Source organism: Frankliniella occidentalis, unplaced genomic scaffold (assembly GCF_000697945.3).
Source record: "Frankliniella occidentalis isolate FOCC.00 unplaced genomic scaffold, Focc_3.1 Scaffold112, whole genome shotgun sequence".
Classification (NCBI taxonomy): domain Eukaryota; kingdom Metazoa; phylum Arthropoda; class Insecta; order Thysanoptera; family Thripidae; genus Frankliniella; species Frankliniella occidentalis.
In genome coordinates, this window is record NW_026267240.1 from 202,939 (window position 1) to 220,272 (window position 17,334).

Genomic DNA, 17,334 nt, shown 5'->3' on the forward strand with positions numbered 1-17,334 from the left:
GGGGGGGGGCAGCATGGGTTAGGTGCCGAACGTGCCGAACTTACTGGGGTCTCGTAATTTCTTGAAAAGAGGCCTTTCTCAAGGAAATATGCGGGCGGCAGTGGATACGATTTGCGAATGAACTCACGGAGAGATGCCTTCCCGCGTTGTGCAGGATCTGCGAATAAGCAGTAGCAGTAACAAGTCACAAGCGCAATCATTTCAAATGGCACGACCTCAAGGCAGTAGAGTCAGAGCCTATTTTTCACTGGGATGGTAGGAAATGACAAAGTTTTGATAAATTGAAAAAGGAATGAGGCGTCAAAGCTAGTTTAATGTTGAATAATATGTAAATTTACAAAAAGTACAGTTAACACAAACATTTCATTAAATGGAAAATGGATGTCGTGTCTTCCTCCTTTCTCAAGATTCAAAGTTAGTCTTTAAATACAGTCCCTGTCCTATGCCATAAACTCAGTATGGAATGTGTACATTCTCAAATAATCACTGCCACAAAAGACAGTTACGGTGAAACTCCAATGCAGCAATGAGCACCTTACCCCATTCGGTGGTGCGGTGGCGGCGCTGTGGCAGCGCGTAGCGGGAACCATAACATGCAAAATTTCTCGTGCGTTTTGGTTAAAATGAATAGTCCTATCGTCTTCGGTGTGAAAAAATAGCACCCAACCACACAAGTTTCATCAAAAATAACATCAAAAAAAGGGCGTTTGAGATATTTTTTTCTACTGGAGGCTTCTGCTTTGTTATGGTTCCGCCGAATGGGGTAAGGTGCTCATCTACACTGCCCCTCACTCATCATCTGTCACACATTACTTGCTTACTACAACCCAACTGCAACCCAAGTTGTACATGTAAATACACGAAATCGCATGGGGTGGGTGACGGATGATGGTGGCGTAGATTGCTCCATTGGAGTTCCACCCTTACACATAAAAGAAGTATCTATTTCACTTTTGGGAAAATTGCTCAAGGCCATGGTCAACTAACTTTTCAGAAACACCCTCTCCTGGAACAAGGATACATGTCACTCCTTTCTCTGACAGATCACGTATGTTTCTAGTCTCATCATCAAAGAACAGCATATCTTCATGTTTCAAACCAGACGCTTGGCAAAATTTTGAAAAATGTTTCACTTTACAGCCAGGGTAGATTTCTTTGTATTTGAAGTACTTATCCCAATCTAAAAGTTTGACCAGCTGGTTGGCACCTTGAATTTCGCTTGTTCGAGAGGCAATAGCTAGTTCATAACCTTTGGAGTGCAAATCAGAGAGAACCTTTGACACTTCTGGGTAAGGCTTGATTTCATGATTCTGTTTATCATAGATTTTTCCACTGGAAAAGAGAAATATTAAGTCGTGACGGTTTAGCATATATTTAGTTTTATCAAAAACAAGCTTAAACATACTAAGATACCTTTTCTTGGTGAAGGGTGGTGTGACATGTGTATCAACCCAAAACGGCCAAAGAGTATAATCTAGATGACAAAATAAAGAAGTAAAACCATGAAAAATAAACCAAAATATTCAAAAAATGTTAGTCATTTTATTACCAGGAACCCCAGTCGCGCCACTGCATTAAATGTGCTTCAATGCGCATTGAAATGCACACAAAAGGTGACACCTTGGTAGCGCATTAAATGCGCGTCATGCACACTTAATGCGCATTAAATGTGTCAGCAAGTTGCCACCTTTTATGAGCATTTCAATGCGCGCATTGAAACGCATTTAATGCGTTTGGCGCTCCTGAGGTAAACAGTCATAATATTACCTAGATCAAAGACGATCAATTTGGGTTTCCTACGTTCTGACATTGCTGCTGACTGTTAGCAAAGTTCAAGTAAGAAAAAATTCTAACACAAAAATTACAAAATAGACAATGTTATACCTATTCAACGTAAATTGCGCAAGTTGGTCGACCAGAAACCACCAGAAACCATGCCCAGCTCAAGCAGACGACGTCAACGCAGGCAAGCACACATCAACATCAAAACGGGAGATATCGAAGTATTTGAGTGACGTAACACAGACAGGAGGGTCAGTTTTCGCGCCAATTTTCTTTCTTGGCATGGAGGGTTTTGTCTTCGCTTTCTCAAGCAGTCAGCTAACATTCCTGGCCCACGATTCTTGATTTTGAAATTTAGCAACATACTAGTGATAAGGTGAAGGCCTTATGCATGATGTACAGCATAATTTCTTTCACATGAATTTATTTTTATATTTGATAGATGTAACGTTTACACTGTTACTATATTTAACCTTCTAATTTCCCTGCAGATTCTCCCCATAAGTTTGAAAACAATTCAAGCAGACTAATTTTTAATTGTTTTTATAAGTAATACAAAAAAATATTTCAATGGCTCTTAGGTGTTCTTTGTCCGATTGGGAAACCAATAAAAACGATTTTGAACATGTTATACATGATCCCCACAATTGGAACAAAGTTAGTTGTTATGCTGATAATTGCTTCTGTACCCTGTCTTTGTTGCATTTTTAATAGATTGAATAATATTTCACCAATTATTTTTGTCTGCGCTAAACAGATACCCTTAATCAATACCATCCCTAACTATGAATTACATGATCATCAACTTGTCCGTTTCCGTGGAATGGTTCAATACATGTATAATCCAGAATACTTTATGGCTCAGTACGAAGTTGAGGACAATTCATCTAAAGTTAAAGTGACAAGGTCTGGTCGGTACAGAGATGTGATTCAGTGCGCTGTAAGTATCACGATGGTTTGATTTATGAGTGATAGATATTGTGTTATTGCTATATCCATATATATTCTGTCCTTTTTCGTACTTTAGCCTAATGAAAAAGTTGTAGAGAATAGAGACCAGTCTATCGAAGAGCGTCAAGTTTTCTACTGTATTACTACTCCTGCACTTAATGATTGGGTGTATCAGGTATTGTGGAGAGGAATTTTGCTATCAGATGGTGTATTATTTTTGAAATTAGCACTTATGTTCTATTTTTATTTTTTCATAGCAGGAAAAGAAACTTGGTCTTCAGCAGCAGGAAACAGAGAGTGTTTCTTCTAAAGTTTGTGATGCTACCACCAAGCGTCAAATAGAAGATGAGCCAATGGACACAGACCATTTAAATCAAGAAGCATCTTCTCTACCACAAATTTCAACCTCAAGGTAAATTTTATTTTATAGTTCTATTTAGAGTTGCTGTTAATTTTGCTGTCACTATTTTTAATCTGGCAAGTACTTTTCAGTGCTACTGTCCAGGAACCCAAGAGATTTTTTGCTGGAAATTCTATGAACAATTCAGGCAGTTCTGCTTGTCATGGGCTTAGCCTCAACTTCCCAATTGATGGATCTCATGGAATAGCGTGTTTAGTAAAAGTATGCTATTGTATGGCTATCAACCGTTTTTTTATTGTTCTGAATTCATTGTATCAATTTTTTGACATTTTCAGATTAATGACTCAGATAGTCTTCCATCTCTCAAAATAAATGATCTAATTGATGTAGTGGGATTTCTTTCATTGGATCCGTCACTAGCTCATGTGCCGTCAAGCATGGGCACAGAAGCAGAAAACCTGGCTGAAAATCCTCCTCCATCAATTGTTCCGAGACTTCATGCTGTAACTTTGCAGAAAGTAACACACGTTAATTTACTTCCTAACAATCTTGGTGGGTATTGCACGATATTGTATTAGTCATTGGAATCATTTTTTGTACTTTTGTTATCATCATTGCATCTTTTCCAGATGACATTTACAAAACAGCTTTAAAAACAAAGAAAGAGCTTCATTTTGTACTAACTCAAATGTTGTTGGGTGATTCCTTAGCTGCTGATTACCTGATCTGTCATCTAATTTCTCTTGTGTAAGCCTCTTTTTCTCTTGAATTCTATGATCAGTCCATCTTTTATTGATTTCTATATCTATGCACTATAAAACCACCATCTCTCAATGATTTCAGGTATATGCGAAAAGATGGTCTTGCTTTAGGCCATTTTTCCTTGAATTTATCTAATTTACCTCAACGTCCTGATTACACACGACTACTGTATTCAGTCTTGGAAAGACTTCTCCCAAAGAGCCACTACTTGCCAATGACGCTGGAAAATATGAATACCTTATCATTCTCACCCAAGTTAGTAATAAAACTCTACATACCCCGCCAGCCAGATAACTTATATTTCAGTTACATGAATTGGTAATTGAATTATGATCTGCAGGATGGACTATGAAGCAAATCGCCTCTCTTCAGGTCTTCTTCAACTGAGCGATAACACACATCTAATTGTTGATGAAACTAGACTAGAGGCCGGCAAGCTTGATGCTTCAGGTATTCCATTTAGATCATACACTTCCAATTGTTAGTAACTATCTGCTATTTATTTCTTTTTATTATCTTTAATATTTGATGTTATTGTTGTGAAGGTGTTGTCAATGTTCAGGCTTTGAGAACATTAATTACTCATCAAATTGTTAACTACGATTTTCAATATTACTCTAAACCATACGACGCAGATGTGCCAGTTCTCATTCTTTCAGAGGGTAAATCTCTGTTGCCAGTAAGTTCAGTAAGGCCATTCTAGGAATTTTGTATAATTTTACTTAAATTTACACTACTTAAGTTCAATTCCCATTTCAGTGTAACATGCTGGTGTCTTTGAATGCTGATCCGTCATGTTTAAATACTCTACCAGAAATTTTCCAAGCTGCTAATCACTTTCTACGTGAGCCTCTTCTTACAGAGATTCGATTGTACTTAAGTGTTATGCGTCATTCTGATTATGAATTCCCAGAGGATCTTCAAAAGGTATTGAATCAACTGTGTAACAGTTAGCATGAGAATCTCCAATAGGGTAAATGAGGGACTGTGATGAAATCTCGTTTCAATACAATAATTATTATTATTGTCACAGCAAGCTCAAGAGGATTTTGTTCAAATGAGACAGACAGGAGGACAGAATGTCTCAGCAGAAGACCTTCATTTGCTATTAGTGCTTGCAAGGTAATGTTATTAGTGTTTATTATTTTTACAAGTCAAGTGCACCATCTTAATTCATTTTGTAAATCTGTCTACTTTAGGTTGGTGTCTTTAAGCAATGGAGAAAAAACTGTTTCATTGGATGCATGGGAAAAGGCAAAAAGGATGGAAGCGGAAAGGAAATCACGAATTGATATCCAACGGGGTCGGGCGGTGCAACCTGCTAATGAACCATAAAAATCACTACTACGAAGGACTAATTGAAGAAATAAATTTTACTTGTAATTTATTGAAAATATCACTTTTAATTTTTAATGAATATCACACTTTAGACTACCTATCAACAGTCAGCTTTGTGTAAAGAAACTGCACTTTAACTTACTAATACCAATGTATTTAAAATAGCTAAGTAGTAAGTTTTGGAAAACCACATTCAACTGACAAAACAATGCACAGCAACACTGAGTTTTCCTGTTCCTTGGTGAAGAGGCAGACATGTCTAAGTTGATTGAGACATTGTAAAAATTTACTTGTTTGAAAACAAAAGCTCAAGCACAATTGCACCAAATCACATAATTCAATAGCTATACTGATGGATTTTAAACAAAATTATTTACCATTAACCTTCCAACACATTGCTCAGTAAAAGTCAAGCTGGCTGCAGGTTGGTGATAACTCACATACATGTGAGATTTTTATAAGAAAATCTTGTACCTCGTGGACAGGTGAATGTTACGAAACGTTTTGGTACCTTTCTTGTAAACAAAAACTATTAAAGGTGAGAAATGACACCTAAAAGTTATCACATCCAAGTATAAATATTTTAAAGAAGAGGTCTTCTTAAAGTAGGATGGATTAATAATAGGACTAGCAACAGCAGCATCTACAAGGGGGAAAAAATCAGTCAGGTCCAAGTGCATAATGACTTGAACCAAAATTTAATCGGTATTTGAAGGATGGACGGCGACTTCTATTTATCGCCGTACCGGTTTTCAGCCGGAACTTAGAGAGGGAAAAATAGATATGTACATGTTTATACATCAAATGAATTGCTAAAATATAGCATAAACAACATTTCACTGATGTTGATGAAATGTTTCAATATGTGTGCCAAACAGTTTCTTTGAAAATCAAATACAAAAGCTAGCCAACCCAAAACAAAAACAAAAATATTCTGAAACAACTCAGGAAAAAAGTATAAAAAATTTGAAACACTGACACCCACTGAACATAAATCCTTCTATAAATTTAAAAAAAAAGAAGAAGCTACACACTTAATCAGAAAACCTAAGGAAATAAATAAAAATATAACACCAGAGTAAAGAAACAAATCAGAAAAATCACAATACAATTGCAGTTTTGTCTCCTTTGTATCACAAGTCAGTCGATGTTGTTTTAGGAGAAAATACAAAGCAATTTGCTGGCTAAACGCGGAGCACATGATGCAATTAGATAAGGATTTAACCACAAACTTTCTGGCATATATTTGTGCCTATGGAAAAACTTCTTTCATACCCTATTACTAGCACCTACAAAGTTTAAGCTATTCCTGCACCATTGATTTTCATAGCTAAAGATTTAAGTCTGTTTAAATGAAGGAGAGAATACTTTCCAACAGTACTACCTACCATGTCCAAATATGTTTCATTCTTAAGATCTGATTTGATGCGAAGGGATCCTTTCTCAAATATTTGTAGCAGGGTTAAAACATAAGACACAAAAAGGTGAAAAGAAAAATAATACAAAGCTGCACTAAATATTGGAAATATATAGTATTTGAGCAACTTTGTTGGAAACCATGTGTGTTCTTTTCTTGGTTCACAGAAAATCTAATTAATCTGAATCAATCACAATTCATCAGGGAATCTCAAATTATCTAAAGTAGTCCTTTGCTTGCTTTCTTCAATTGGTTCACTTTTTGATAATGGAGGTCTAAGAACAGGAACATCAATCTTGAGAACGTGATCATTCTCCACAACTCCATTTAAATTACAGTCCAGACACAGATCTTCTGTTCCTTCTCTTCCTTCTGAAGGTACTGAATGAAATGGAACTGGTGTAGCACTGCCAAAATGTGGCAAAGAATCTTGATGTTTTGTTTTGCCTTCACTATTTTCATTACTTTTTAAATTGAGGAGATAGTCAAGATCCAATGATTGAATGGTATCTTCATTCAAGATAAAAAGTCCTTGCTGAGCTAAAGTACTGAATAGCTGTAGATCTCGCCTAGGTACTTTATCTTTCAATTTAGAAAGCAATTCACTAGGAATAGGGGAATTATGTTTCAGTACTCCTTGAAGAACTACACTATCACTCTGCAAGACAATGCTCAGCAAGAGTTCATTCAAATGTGGAATTTTAGATTTGTGTGGCACAGGAGATGGTAATGGAACATTTTCCTGTAATTTGAAAAATTTCAATTATTACAAGGTAATGTTAAATATGATCCAGTTATTACCTCTGATACAGTTACTACAGTAAATTTAAAAACCATTGTACCTCAGAGAATGACTTTGGAGGTTGCAAAACAGGGACAATAGGTTTGTTTTCTATACCCATCGACTTTGACTGGATGGGATTATTAATAAATTTGATGATAGATTCTTTAATTTTATCCAAAGCAGAATGTTTAGATGGAGGTTCTAAGGTAACTTCTTTCCCTTTGAATTGGCCTTTATTTTCTGTGGAAAGGAAAAAGACAATGTGTAAGCAAAAACCAAATGAACACAATCTGGGGTCCCGGATTACTGATTTGCGAGCCATTATGTTGTGATTCATGCTCTCTCAATTGGCAATGCTTTCTATCTCTCTAGCACCTTGTACTTACTACTGTAGCCTATAACCGGGACCCCTGAGTTAATACATACATTTCAGATCAGACTTTTTTTCCTCTTAACTTAACAGACCTTCTTCAAGGGCAGCAAAGCTACTCAAAGTGATGTCCATGTCAGGATGTTTTTGGATTGCTTCCAACAATCGCACAGCATCATCATAAAATAGAAAAGCCATGGGAATTGCTACATCATCTACTCCATCGCCTGACATCGCAAACATAGTTGATTTTGTTACAGATGTTCCAACGGTATGGTCTATGACAATACCAGCAACAGCGCCTGCCTTTTGAATACGCCTTGCCTGTAAAGCGAAAACATCAAAAATAAATTGAGAGCACCATCATATTTGCACATTCAATGCAGCTTTTCCAACAACTTACTTTCTCCACAAACATGCAGTCTCCTCGTTCAAGAATAACAATTCGTCCACTAAGCATCTGGGGCCAATTAAGTGTCTCACAACCTCGTACAGGCAAAGCTACACCAACTTTGGCTGTTACCTTAAGTATTAAGAAAAAGAAAAGACATCAATTTAAAATTCCAAAGGGATAACAGACACAGAGATGTCATATAGTACAGAATTTCATTACTAAAAGCCCACAGTTACAACTCTTTTTAAAGCGAGATTTAATGTTAGTTTTTTTTTCTTTAAAATCTGATATTTATTTAAGTCTAAATGGATCCCGAATCACCATTGAGTATGTTCCTGCCCCTTATATGGAGATTCACTATCAGGGAATGCATGCAAATAAATTTGAGAAGAAAAAAGTTTTAACGCACTTTGTCAGTAGGTAAGCGTAAAATTTTTCCAAAATGAGCAGGACCAGCTGGAATCACAGTTGATTTGCCTTGGTTATCAGTGAAACTGACAGCCTGCTGCATTGTTTCAGTTTGAGGGCTAAACTTTGACAACTCCACCATTTCTTGCATAAATATTAGTCCTTCTTCAGCATCCATTGATGAAGCAGCCTGAATGACAAAAAGTATGGTGAATAATGTGGTTACTTTGACAAACAACTAGGGATTACAATAACTTTTTACTTACATTACCAAATGCGTGGACTAATTGTACCCGTCCATCATCAAGTGCCATGATACTAATACCCATTTCCTTCAAAAGCTTCATATGATCAGTGTTTCCCATCTGCCAAAATCAAATAAAAAAAGATTTGTTCATTGATCTACTGAACATTGCTCCCTTGCAATACGAAAAAACATAGCAAAGCACATCAAAATTTACCTGGAAGTCCACAGCCTTCAGTCTACGTTTCAATTCTTTACGTGGGCAAACACCATCCACTAGATTGCGGAGAGGGCGGCGAACCTTTTCAGGAAATAGGTGTTGGATGTTGGGACAAGTTCTTGCATCAGGTAAATCATCTCCTGATAAGTCAGAGCCGTTCAGGTCAATCGAATTGGCTATCTGTGACATTGGCAGAAAAAAAGGAATATCAAAGCAAAAGTGAAAAAGATAAATTATAATTATTTTGCAAGAAACCAAACAGAACCTTAACTGAACTTACATTTAAAAGGGAGGCATTTGAAGAACGAGCAAGCGTAAGAGGCAGAAGGTGAGCTTCAGTAGTGAATAAAAATTGATCTAGGTCTAGGAGAAGATCACTTGGTTCTGAGAAGAGCAAGAACAAATACTTAAACGTCTCAGCAAGAACAAATGAGTCCATCCTATAAAAATAAGGAAATCAGAGTTAGAAAATATTTCAAACATTCATAGACCAGAATATTTTTCTGCGAGCCACAGCACATGAAAGTAACGAAACTGCGACATTACTATACCTGTCTTCGTGTACATTTGTCCGCACATCCTTAACTGCGGCATATCCACAAGAAACCCGAGCATACCTCTGTAAACTTTTCAATACTTTACGGCCCACTTCTAAATAGTAGGAATCACCAGTTGCCTTGTAAAGAAAATATGTTGACTCTAAGAATTCTGGTCTTAGTGGATGTTGGCCCCAATGAACCTGAAAAGTAAACAAAGACATCTACGTCATGCAATCTGCAACAATACACAATAAAGTGGGTCGTCAGAAAGAAATATTGAATACCTGAAAATCAGTTGTGAATGCTTCGGGAAGAAAATTATGCCGCTGCATTACCTGATAAAGCATTTCATGAGTCTCGACAGCAGGCTTGATATCACCTTTCAGAACCTGAAATTTATTTATTTATTTTATTCAGAAAGAGTGATGAAGATATTAGAGTACAAACAGTCATTTAGATGTAAATTTACCTGCAAGCCTGGCCAAAATGCTAAAAGGGCATCCATAAAATTGCGTGAATTCGAGTTTGGTCTGTGCATATGGACATCAAGAAGCATGGGACCCTGACTAATATACCTCATGACAGCAGAATAATGCTGAAATTTGAACGGACAAAAATTAAAATTCAGATAACAAGTATTACTTTGAAAGAGTTTAATACCAAACTCAGATATTGTACTAAAACAGACTTTTTGAATACCTTATTAAATCTCCCAAGGTAACGGTCATCCCCTAAGAGAATATAAGCTTTAAGGCAATACTCATAGTAGGAATCTATTCCAGCACCCACTCCAGAATCTCTTCTGACCCAATCTCCAGAATGGATATTTAAAACAGTTCCCATTAAGTCGGAACTTCTATGTCGCAATCTCCATAGTTCATCCATGGCTCTATGAGCTTTTTCCTAACAAGAAAAGAGGGAACAGATGGATTTTAGTAACAAGAACGAAGAAACTGACAGGATCCAATTAGTAATACAATATAACATACTTCAAAGATTGGCTCTCCACTAAGGCGGGACAAGGCAGCCATTTCCAGTATCATTGTGCCAGCACATGCAGTACATGTTTCACGAGATGATTCTAGCCCTCTTACTTTCAAACCATGACGTAAATTCACCTGGATAAAACCATAAATAAAGTTTTAGAAAGGTGGGTACAATTTAAGGTTTGAAATCTTTCAGAAACTTACTCTAGCGTGAGGAATACCAGTTGTTGTATTAAAAGCGGGTAATAAGCGAAAACCAATATCTTTGGCCATTTGAAGAAGTTCACCGCGGTACCAGTGCATTACATTCATGTTAAGTTGAAGATATTCAGCTAGGATATGACCTGATAGCAGGCCCCTATAAAAAATAAACAATGATTGTAATTTAAACTATTTTTATCTTTACTATATATACACTAAAGTAGAAAAATTTTACCCAAGAACTCTGATATTTGTTTCAAAAACTGAAACAATAATATCACTATCAAATGAGACATCTTTGATTATGAGTTTAACAGCTCTCTCGAATTCAGCTATGTCACCAAGAACCTGCAAAAACACCAACCGGAAACAAAAAATAGTGTTTCAGTCCGATTAAAAAACTCAACTAGTGTTTTGATGTAAACTTACCACTAATGTATCCAGTGTATCAATGAGGGTCAAAGAAAAGCTGAAAGTAATTTTACAGAATAAGCAAATGAGTTGATAGATACATCAAGTATACATCAGGTAAAGCAGACTACCAAAATATACAGTGCTTACTTTCCAAGAGTATCATCAATATCGCCTCTTGAGGGTTCTTTCCCACGCCATCTGCCTTTGCAACTTAATGGCATGAGCTCATCAGCTGGGTAAGCATTTTCCTAAAAGAGTAGTTAATCTCAGTTAAAGACAACTCCTGTCCTAAAATTAGTGTATTTTTGAAATGTCTTGAAAACTCACCATGTAGGCATTGAATGCATGATAAAACATATCACGAGCCTCCTCGCTAAAACCACAGAGAGTTCTTATGAGATGCAAACTTTAGATGATACATTGTAATGATCACTTCAGAGTTTAAGTAAAACAAAGAATTTCTATAAGTGATAAACATCAACCAGTCTGCGGGGCAGATATCAATGGTAAACTGAACAGATTTTAAGACTCACCGTAACTCCATTCGTTCTTCAGAAGAAATGAGTGGTGGGGATGTGGAACCCAAGACACCAATCAAGAAAGTGCTCAGCATTAAACTTGTGAGTACAGTTATGTGAAATGATGCATAACCTTCCATTATTGTAAGATAGCGAATAACCAATGGCACTATAATGGTTATTTTTTTAAACTACAGAAGGAGTAGATGGAAAGTATTCTTTCTCATTTTAATTTACAATAAATAATAATTAATTTTGAGTGATCTAGCATCAAAACAATTATCACAGTAACAGAAACCAGCTATCGCCAAAAGTCACAACATCAACAATCCTTGAGGTTGACGGTAAACATTTCGATTAACAAGGGAACTAATAGGAAAAGCAGATGATGCGTCCAGTCTTACAGCCATGGGATTAACCGTTATTGTGAGTGGAAACCCACAAAATTGGCACAATTCTTTCATAAATGACACATCACAGAAGTTGAATTCTGATTTTCTTCTGCAACACTTCTGCACCCACCGCCCCTTCCCTGTGCCTTGAACTGCCTTCAACAATAGGCCTCATTGGTATTGACATTTAAATTTTCATACATATTCTGTTTCTCTAAACCCCCGAAGCACCTCGATAGCGCTACCATCGCTTTCATTGCAGACGGGCGACGGCCAGACGCAAATAATGGCGTCTTTAAAGTTGATCTGGCAATGTTTATTTGCCCCCCGGCTAATCAAAATATATGGCGAAAGAAGCACTGAGGTTAGCAGATTTGTACATCAGGCGATTCTTTTCTTTCCGGGCGACTAGCACCTAATTATTATGCTTGACCAAATGATACACCACTCCTAACCTAGTTGTTTATTTTTACTTTACAGGGTGTTTATCAGGCTAATTATCATGCCAATAATTTGGAACGATGGGGTGATCAAGTAATACATTCTGTAAGTTTTTTTTATTGTCATCTTTTGGGTTGCTACATTCTGAAACTATGCAATGATGATGATGTTCAGTGAATGATGTCAAGTCATTTTGGTCCCATATTACCATTTATTTATTTAACTGTCTGTTGACTGAAATACCTGCTTCAATATGTCTAAAACAACTCTAGCCCTTGCGGAATTTCCATGCTGTATCCAACACTATACTCAAATTGCAGTGACAGGCAATCTGTAGTTGTATGTGACATGGCTATACAAAGAGTTTTACTTTTTCAGATATATCTTCTTATGAATTTGGGTTTGTACACATCCCCCTTACTAGCTACTATTCTCTATCGGAGAGGATATCTTCTCTTCGATAGTCTCATCACTATGGCCAAAGTATTGACAGGCCTTGGATTGACATTAGCAGCAGCATATTGTTTTAGGGGACTAGGGCGGGCAAACAATGCTGCTTATCTAGAATTTGAAGCTGCTCTAAATGCTGCAATTCACAACCTTAACAAAGACACAAAGGTAATCACAAAGTTTTATTTTCATTTGAATGTTGTTCTGTTAACACATTCCCTGCGGCAAGACCACTATGTGGTCACGCTCCCATTTTAAATCATAGTGACCAAAAATGAGCCGCAGGGAACGTGTTAAAATACAAAGTGTTTAAGATTTCAATTGAATTTTTTACAGAAAGCTATCTCAAAGTATGATTTTGAATTTTCGGGTATGCCGGTTGATTTCAGATGGAATGACATTGAAGGGTATGAAATGGTCTATTCCTTAAAAATGTAATACGTATCATCATCAACCATGTTCTGTGTGCATCCCTTAAAAAAATTATGTTTGTTTCAGAGATGAGTCGAAGCAACGTATATATGCTAGAAAGCCCTCATCTCGGCGTAGTCCTGTGGATCAATTCATTTCACTTCCATGTCAAATTGCTGCTTATTTAGCTGCTCACACATTTGGTATCCGTTTAGTCTTTCCTGGATCCATTTCACTTTTAGGCTACATTATGCGTAAGTACTGTGAATGAAGTATATTGAGCTAATCATTACTCTTTGCATGTCTTTAATTTAGAGTTGTTTATGAAGTCACACATTAAACTTACTAAATTATCACATAGGCCCTGTGTTGCTTGAAGGTCGTATTAAATTGGTTGAAGAAAACAGTGGGGTCCGGTTCAAACTTCGAACAAGGGACGACAATGATATTGATTCCTGTTTTGTAGATCGCCGTAATAGGTAAACATCCTAGAGGCATAAACTGTTTATCTAAGAGAAAGTTATTCTTCCTATATAAATTTTTTGTTTATTTATTTATTTATTTTATTGCATCTATATGTGCAGGACTGTTAAAGGCAATGTTCTTGTAATCTGTAGTGAGGGTAATGCTGGCTTTTATGAACTCGGTATAATGGTTACGCCACTGGAAGCTGGTTACTCAGTTCTTGGCTGGAACCACCCAGGCTTTGGTGGAAGCACGGTATTAAATTTTATCAGCTACCTTGTTGTGTCAGTATTAAGATTCACCTAACTTTGTCTAATTATATTATTTCTTATTTAGGGAATGCCTTATCCAGAGCAGGAGCTGAATGCAGTGGATGTTGTAATACAGTTTGCCATTCATGGTTTGAACTTTCCTGTTGAAAATATTATATTGTTTGGATGGAGCATTGGAGGCTATGCAACTTCCTGGGCTGCTATGAACTACCCAGACGTTAAATTAGTTGTGAGTTTTATTTTTGCCCCCTACAATTTGAAGCTGCTGTATTGCATTGATACTCCAATACATTTGTTTTTTGTCACTCCTGCTTCATAGGTTGTAGATGCTTCTTTTGATGATATTTTGCCGTTAGCAATACCACGGATGCCCAGTGCTCTTGAACCATTGGTGCGCCGAACAATTCGAGATTATATTAATTTGAATGTGGCTGAGCAATTGATTAAATATCCTGGACCAGTACAACTTATTCGAAGAACTGAAGATGAAATCATTTGTACTGAGTAAGTTAATGTTACATGGGCTGTACTTCTGTTTTTATTTGATTCCTGCGTCTTAGTTATCTTGTCTGTTACAGGGAAAATCACCTATCTACAAACAGAGGCAATGATTTGCTTGTTAAATTGTTAAAATATAGGTATCCTCTGCTCATGACAGCCGATGTAATGAGAATTGTTAATGAGTGGCTTGCTGCAGACGTCAATGGCCAAAGTAAGTGTGTGAGAAAATGTACATGTTATTGATCATGGGTCTATTATGCATTATTATTATTATTATTTTTACAAATATTACAATAATGTATTGAGAACCAAAATTTGTGTCCAAATTCACCTCTTTGTAGGTGTAAAAAACCTGTTAGTGTAGAAACTTGACTCAAATCATACTTGATAGTGGTTACCATTGATTCCCCCTTTAAAATACTACCTAGTGCCACACCACCATAACAGTAGAACAGATATTAAGTAATTTCAATTTCTTGAAATGATATAAGTGAGATCACTAAAAGTTGTTAGTTAGGTATAATTATCATAGAAATCAAAATTTGATTCAGCATGCTTAACAGTCTTCATATTCACGTCAACCAAACACAGCTTTTTTTCAGTGTGAAATTCCTTCGGGAATTTGCATCTTTGCATTTTTACCACAAAGCAGGATTCCTGCAATGAGTTGAATTTTAAATTAGAAGTGTATGACTCATGATTCATGCAGGTGGGAAAAAAAGGCACCAGACTAGTTTACCTCATAGATTGAAGAGCAATTCTTTGAGTGGTAGCATTGATAATATACTGATCTATTCAAATGATTAGTCCACCTCTTTCCCACGTGCCAAGGCTCATTGCATTCAACTTTCTCCTTTTTTACTTCCACTGAAATTGAACAGTTATCTTAATGTTATTGCACAGTTAAATTTGTTTTTTGAGTTCTTGAAGTGTCATGAATAATCGGATTACATTTTTTACTAATATGTACTCACAAAATGCTCGAGCTTGTTGGACAGATGAAGCAGGTGTTACTGGAGAGTATCTTCCAAAAAATCTCGGTAGCAAATTTGCAATTATGCTGATTAGGGGTACGAAAGCTACTGTCATATTACTTGTTTGGCTGCTATCTCCATTGGCTCTGACTGATTTTGTTGAGCGTGGAATTGCTGTCATTCCTCGGTTTTTACCTATGTATGAAAAGAAAGGGCTATGTTTTTGAGCTATTTTCTGTGAGCTGTTCTGGTACTTACACAATTATGTGGTGACAACCTTCAAGTGCTGCCGCTGTGCTAAAATCACAAGCAATCCCCAAAAGAAAACACAAACCCAAGATAAATTTCATCTTCACTCCCCACGAGTTGCACTTGAACTGGCTAGAGAATCTATGGGATGATGTATTTGTAATGTTGGAAGTAGGGCATTGGTCTGGAATGTTGCCCCCCCCCTCCCCCCTCCTTTCTCTCTACACACACCCTCCTCTTTCAAGCTGTGAGTTAATTGGATATCTAACTTTGACAACTGCTCCTCCCAAGAAATCCCATTGTGTGAAGCACTCAGATCTCGACAGTGTTGAAAGTGCTGTATCATCCACTCTAATCAGATCATGCAGGCTGTGAAGACATGTGCTTGTGCTGTCATTTTTCTCCCAGTTTGAATCTAATTTCACTGTTTTTTGTGGCTTTTAGATTTGCTATGGCAACACTACAGAGTTTCTGAAGAAAAGAAGCGCATTCTAAACTACTTCTCAGAGCACCCAGGCCTGTACCCCCTTCGAATTGGTGATGAGCTGGATACAAATTCCAAGATTCAAATTGTGCTTTATCTTGTAAGCATACGTTTTTTAATAGTTTTTTCAGAATTTTCTTTTAAAACATTGACATAGCTCATTTTATCTTAATCCTACAGTATGTTAATCACTATTTATTTTAATTACAGTGCAGGAAGTATATGCTGGACCTACGATCATCCCACTGCACTCCACTCCCGGCCTCTATGTTCAATGTTCCATCAGATGATTCAGCTGAGCCTAAAACTAACCAGTTATAGCCTTGTGTATCTGTAGATGTAGGATATTTTCTGTATCCCCCCCCCCCCCCTCCCTTTTTCATTGTTATAATTGCCAATCAACTGATTAGTAGAGAAATGTGTTCATTTTTAAGTTTCTGTGTTAATTCTTAAAGATGCTAGAATTTCTGAGTGTAGTTATTAATTTTCAGATATAATCCCCTTTTTATTTTTAACAGTGAGATTTACCATGCATTGTAATGACCTATTGGCTTTTTGAAATATTTGTTTATTACTCTTCATAAGTTATTCTTTGTTGCTCTCATATTTGTGTTATAAAATGTCATACTTCAGGAAATTTTAAATCCCTTTCCAGCAAGTGTGTAAGGTTCTTGTAACAGCCTGAACTACACATTAATATTTTATGTCCAGGTCCATTGGATTGGGATTTGGTCTCTTTCCAAATAGATATACTGAAAATGGTTTTTCGAATTCTATATTTTCAAAAGCCACTCAGCCATCGTATTTAAATTCACCATTACAGCTGTTGGTATACCAATCATGTGAGTAAATCCTAGTCAAAATGTCTAATTGATAAACTTGGGGTTCTAATTCAGTCATGTAGATGATATACCTAAACCTGTTGATTTGTGACCAATAAATCATTCCACATTTTCTAATGCAGAATCAAAGTTATTCATGTGAGAATTTATCTCCTATGCATTTG

General features: G+C 36.6%; 5 protein-coding genes across 9 annotated transcripts; 2 read left to right on the top strand and 3 right to left on the bottom strand.

Annotated features, from left to right (window-relative positions):
• Positions 1–293: 293 nt before the first annotated feature.
• Positions 294–2,001, bottom strand: LOC113208256 (magnesium-dependent phosphatase 1). Of its 3 annotated transcripts, none has more exons than XR_008011444.1 (4): positions 1,768–1,953; positions 1,414–1,474; positions 783–1,332; positions 294–534 (listed from the first exon to the last, which is right to left on the bottom strand). XR_008011444.1 is itself a non-coding variant. In XM_026425189.2 (4 exons), exons 2-4 carry the CDS (start codon positions 1,808–1,810, stop codon positions 948–950), a joined length of 489 nt encoding a protein of 162 aa, XP_026280974.1. In that variant the 5' UTR covers positions 1,811–1,819; positions 1,885–2,001; the 3' UTR covers positions 294–947. The 3 variants fall into 3 exon arrangements, 2 of the variants coding, with proteins under 2 accessions (XP_026280974.1, XP_052126116.1); XM_026425189.2 differs by having other exon boundaries at positions 294–1,332; positions 1,768–1,819; positions 1,885–2,001; XM_052270156.1 differs by having other exon boundaries at positions 294–1,332.
• Positions 2,002–2,009: 8 nt separating this feature from the next.
• LOC113208253 (mini-chromosome maintenance complex-binding protein) lies at positions 2,010–5,250 on the top strand. Of its 3 annotated transcripts, none has more exons than XM_026425184.2 (14): positions 2,010–2,158; positions 2,274–2,439; positions 2,540–2,722; positions 2,810–2,908; positions 2,994–3,145; positions 3,226–3,355; positions 3,430–3,646; positions 3,724–3,841; positions 3,938–4,111; positions 4,197–4,306; positions 4,402–4,535; positions 4,616–4,783; positions 4,890–4,978; positions 5,056–5,250. In XM_026425184.2, exons 2-14 carry the CDS (start codon positions 2,353–2,355, stop codon positions 5,189–5,191), a joined length of 1,797 nt encoding a protein of 598 aa, XP_026280969.1. In that variant the 5' UTR covers positions 2,010–2,158; positions 2,274–2,352; the 3' UTR covers positions 5,192–5,250. The 3 variants fall into 3 exon arrangements, with proteins under 3 accessions (XP_026280969.1, XP_026280967.1, XP_052126114.1); XM_026425182.2 differs by having other exon boundaries at positions 2,011–2,158; positions 2,991–3,145; XM_052270154.1 differs by having other exon boundaries at positions 2,063–2,178; positions 2,991–3,145.
• LOC113208251 (ER degradation-enhancing alpha-mannosidase-like protein 3) lies at positions 5,224–12,233 on the bottom strand. The gene is made up of 19 exons (XM_026425180.2): positions 11,705–12,233; positions 11,499–11,544; positions 11,319–11,419; positions 11,187–11,226; positions 10,993–11,105; positions 10,761–10,914; positions 10,560–10,688; positions 10,270–10,473; positions 10,040–10,165; positions 9,855–9,959; positions 9,583–9,770; positions 9,312–9,471; positions 9,029–9,211; positions 8,834–8,932; positions 8,569–8,757; positions 8,169–8,288; positions 7,861–8,089; positions 7,454–7,635; positions 5,224–7,353 (listed from the first exon to the last, which is right to left on the bottom strand). The coding sequence occupies exons 1-19, from the start codon at positions 11,827–11,829 to the stop codon at positions 6,802–6,804; spliced, it is 3,045 nt and encodes a 1,014-aa protein (XP_026280965.1). The 5' UTR covers positions 11,830–12,233; the 3' UTR covers positions 5,224–6,801.
• A 51-nt stretch (positions 12,234–12,284) lies between these two features.
• LOC113208254 (phosphatidylserine lipase ABHD16A) lies at positions 12,285–17,287 on the top strand. The gene is made up of 12 exons (XM_026425185.2): positions 12,285–12,445; positions 12,562–12,627; positions 12,901–13,140; positions 13,309–13,379; positions 13,471–13,637; positions 13,745–13,862; positions 13,968–14,103; positions 14,185–14,349; positions 14,440–14,624; positions 14,699–14,832; positions 16,289–16,428; positions 16,539–17,287. The coding sequence occupies exons 1-12, from the start codon at positions 12,368–12,370 to the stop codon at positions 16,647–16,649; spliced, it is 1,611 nt and encodes a 536-aa protein (XP_026280970.1). The 5' UTR covers positions 12,285–12,367; the 3' UTR covers positions 16,650–17,287.
• LOC113208255 (uncharacterized) lies at positions 14,784–15,984 on the bottom strand. Its single transcript, XM_026425187.2, has 4 exons — positions 15,873–15,984; positions 15,596–15,790; positions 15,361–15,488; positions 14,784–15,278 (listed from the first exon to the last, which is right to left on the bottom strand). Exons 1-4 carry the CDS (start codon positions 15,943–15,945, stop codon positions 15,135–15,137), a joined length of 540 nt encoding a protein of 179 aa, XP_026280972.1. The 5' UTR covers positions 15,946–15,984; the 3' UTR covers positions 14,784–15,134.
• Positions 17,288–17,334: the final 47 nt, after the last annotated feature.

What these genes read in the sequence shown, in the direction of transcription:
- LOC113208256 (XM_026425189.2), bottom strand. Translation starts at nt 1,810, where the DNA reads ATGTCAGAACGTAGGAAACCCAAATTGATCGTCTTTGATCTAG. An exon ending in ATTGATCGTCTTTGATCTAG is followed by an intron (nt 1,475 to 1,767) that starts GTAATATTATGA and finishes TTTGTCATCTAG; the next exon opens with ATTATACTCTTTGGCCGTTT. An exon ending in CCACCCTTCACCAAGAAAAG is followed by an intron (nt 1,333 to 1,413) that starts GTATCTTAGTAT and finishes TCTCTTTTCCAG; the next exon opens with TGGAAAAATCTATGATAAAC.
- LOC113208253 (XM_026425182.2), top strand. Translation starts at nt 2,353, where the DNA reads ATGGCTCTTAGGTGTTCTTTGTCCGATTGGGAAACCAATAAAAACGAT. An exon ending in GAGATGTGATTCAGTGCGCT is followed by an intron (nt 2,723 to 2,809) that starts GTAAGTATCACG and finishes TTCGTACTTTAG; the next exon opens with CCTAATGAAAAAGTTGTAGA. An exon ending in TTTACTTCCTAACAATCTTG is followed by an intron (nt 3,647 to 3,723) that starts GTGGGTATTGCA and finishes CATCTTTTCCAG; the next exon opens with ATGACATTTACAAAACAGCT.
- LOC113208251 (XM_026425180.2), bottom strand. Translation starts at nt 11,829, where the DNA reads ATGGAAGGTTATGCATCATTTCACATAACTGTACTCACAAGTTTAATG. An exon ending in ACCTTGGGAGATTTAATAAG is followed by an intron (nt 10,166 to 10,269) that starts GTATTCAAAAAG and finishes TTCAAATTTCAG; the next exon opens with CATTATTCTGCTGTCATGAG. An exon ending in TGAAGGCTGTGGACTTCCAG is followed by an intron (nt 8,933 to 9,028) that starts GTAAATTTTGAT and finishes TGATTTTGGCAG; the next exon opens with ATGGGAAACACTGATCATAT.
- LOC113208254 (XM_026425185.2), top strand. Translation starts at nt 12,368, where the DNA reads ATGGCGTCTTTAAAGTTGATCTGGCAATGTTTATTTGCCCCCCGGCTA. An exon ending in GTGATCAAGTAATACATTCT is followed by an intron (nt 12,628 to 12,900) that starts GTAAGTTTTTTT and finishes TTACTTTTTCAG; the next exon opens with ATATATCTTCTTATGAATTT. An exon ending in GATGAAATCATTTGTACTGA is followed by an intron (nt 14,625 to 14,698) that starts GTAAGTTAATGT and finishes TGTCTGTTACAG; the next exon opens with GGAAAATCACCTATCTACAA.
- LOC113208255 (XM_026425187.2), bottom strand. Translation starts at nt 15,945, where the DNA reads ATGAAATTTATCTTGGGTTTGTGTTTTCTTTTGGGGATTGCTTGTGAT. An exon ending in CCAACAAGCTCGAGCATTTT is followed by an intron (nt 15,489 to 15,595) that starts GTGAGTACATAT and finishes GTTCAATTTCAG; the next exon opens with TGGAAGTAAAAAAGGAGAAA. An exon ending in ATTGCTCTTCAATCTATGAG is followed by an intron (nt 15,279 to 15,360) that starts GTAAACTAGTCT and finishes AACTCATTGCAG; the next exon opens with GAATCCTGCTTTGTGGTAAA.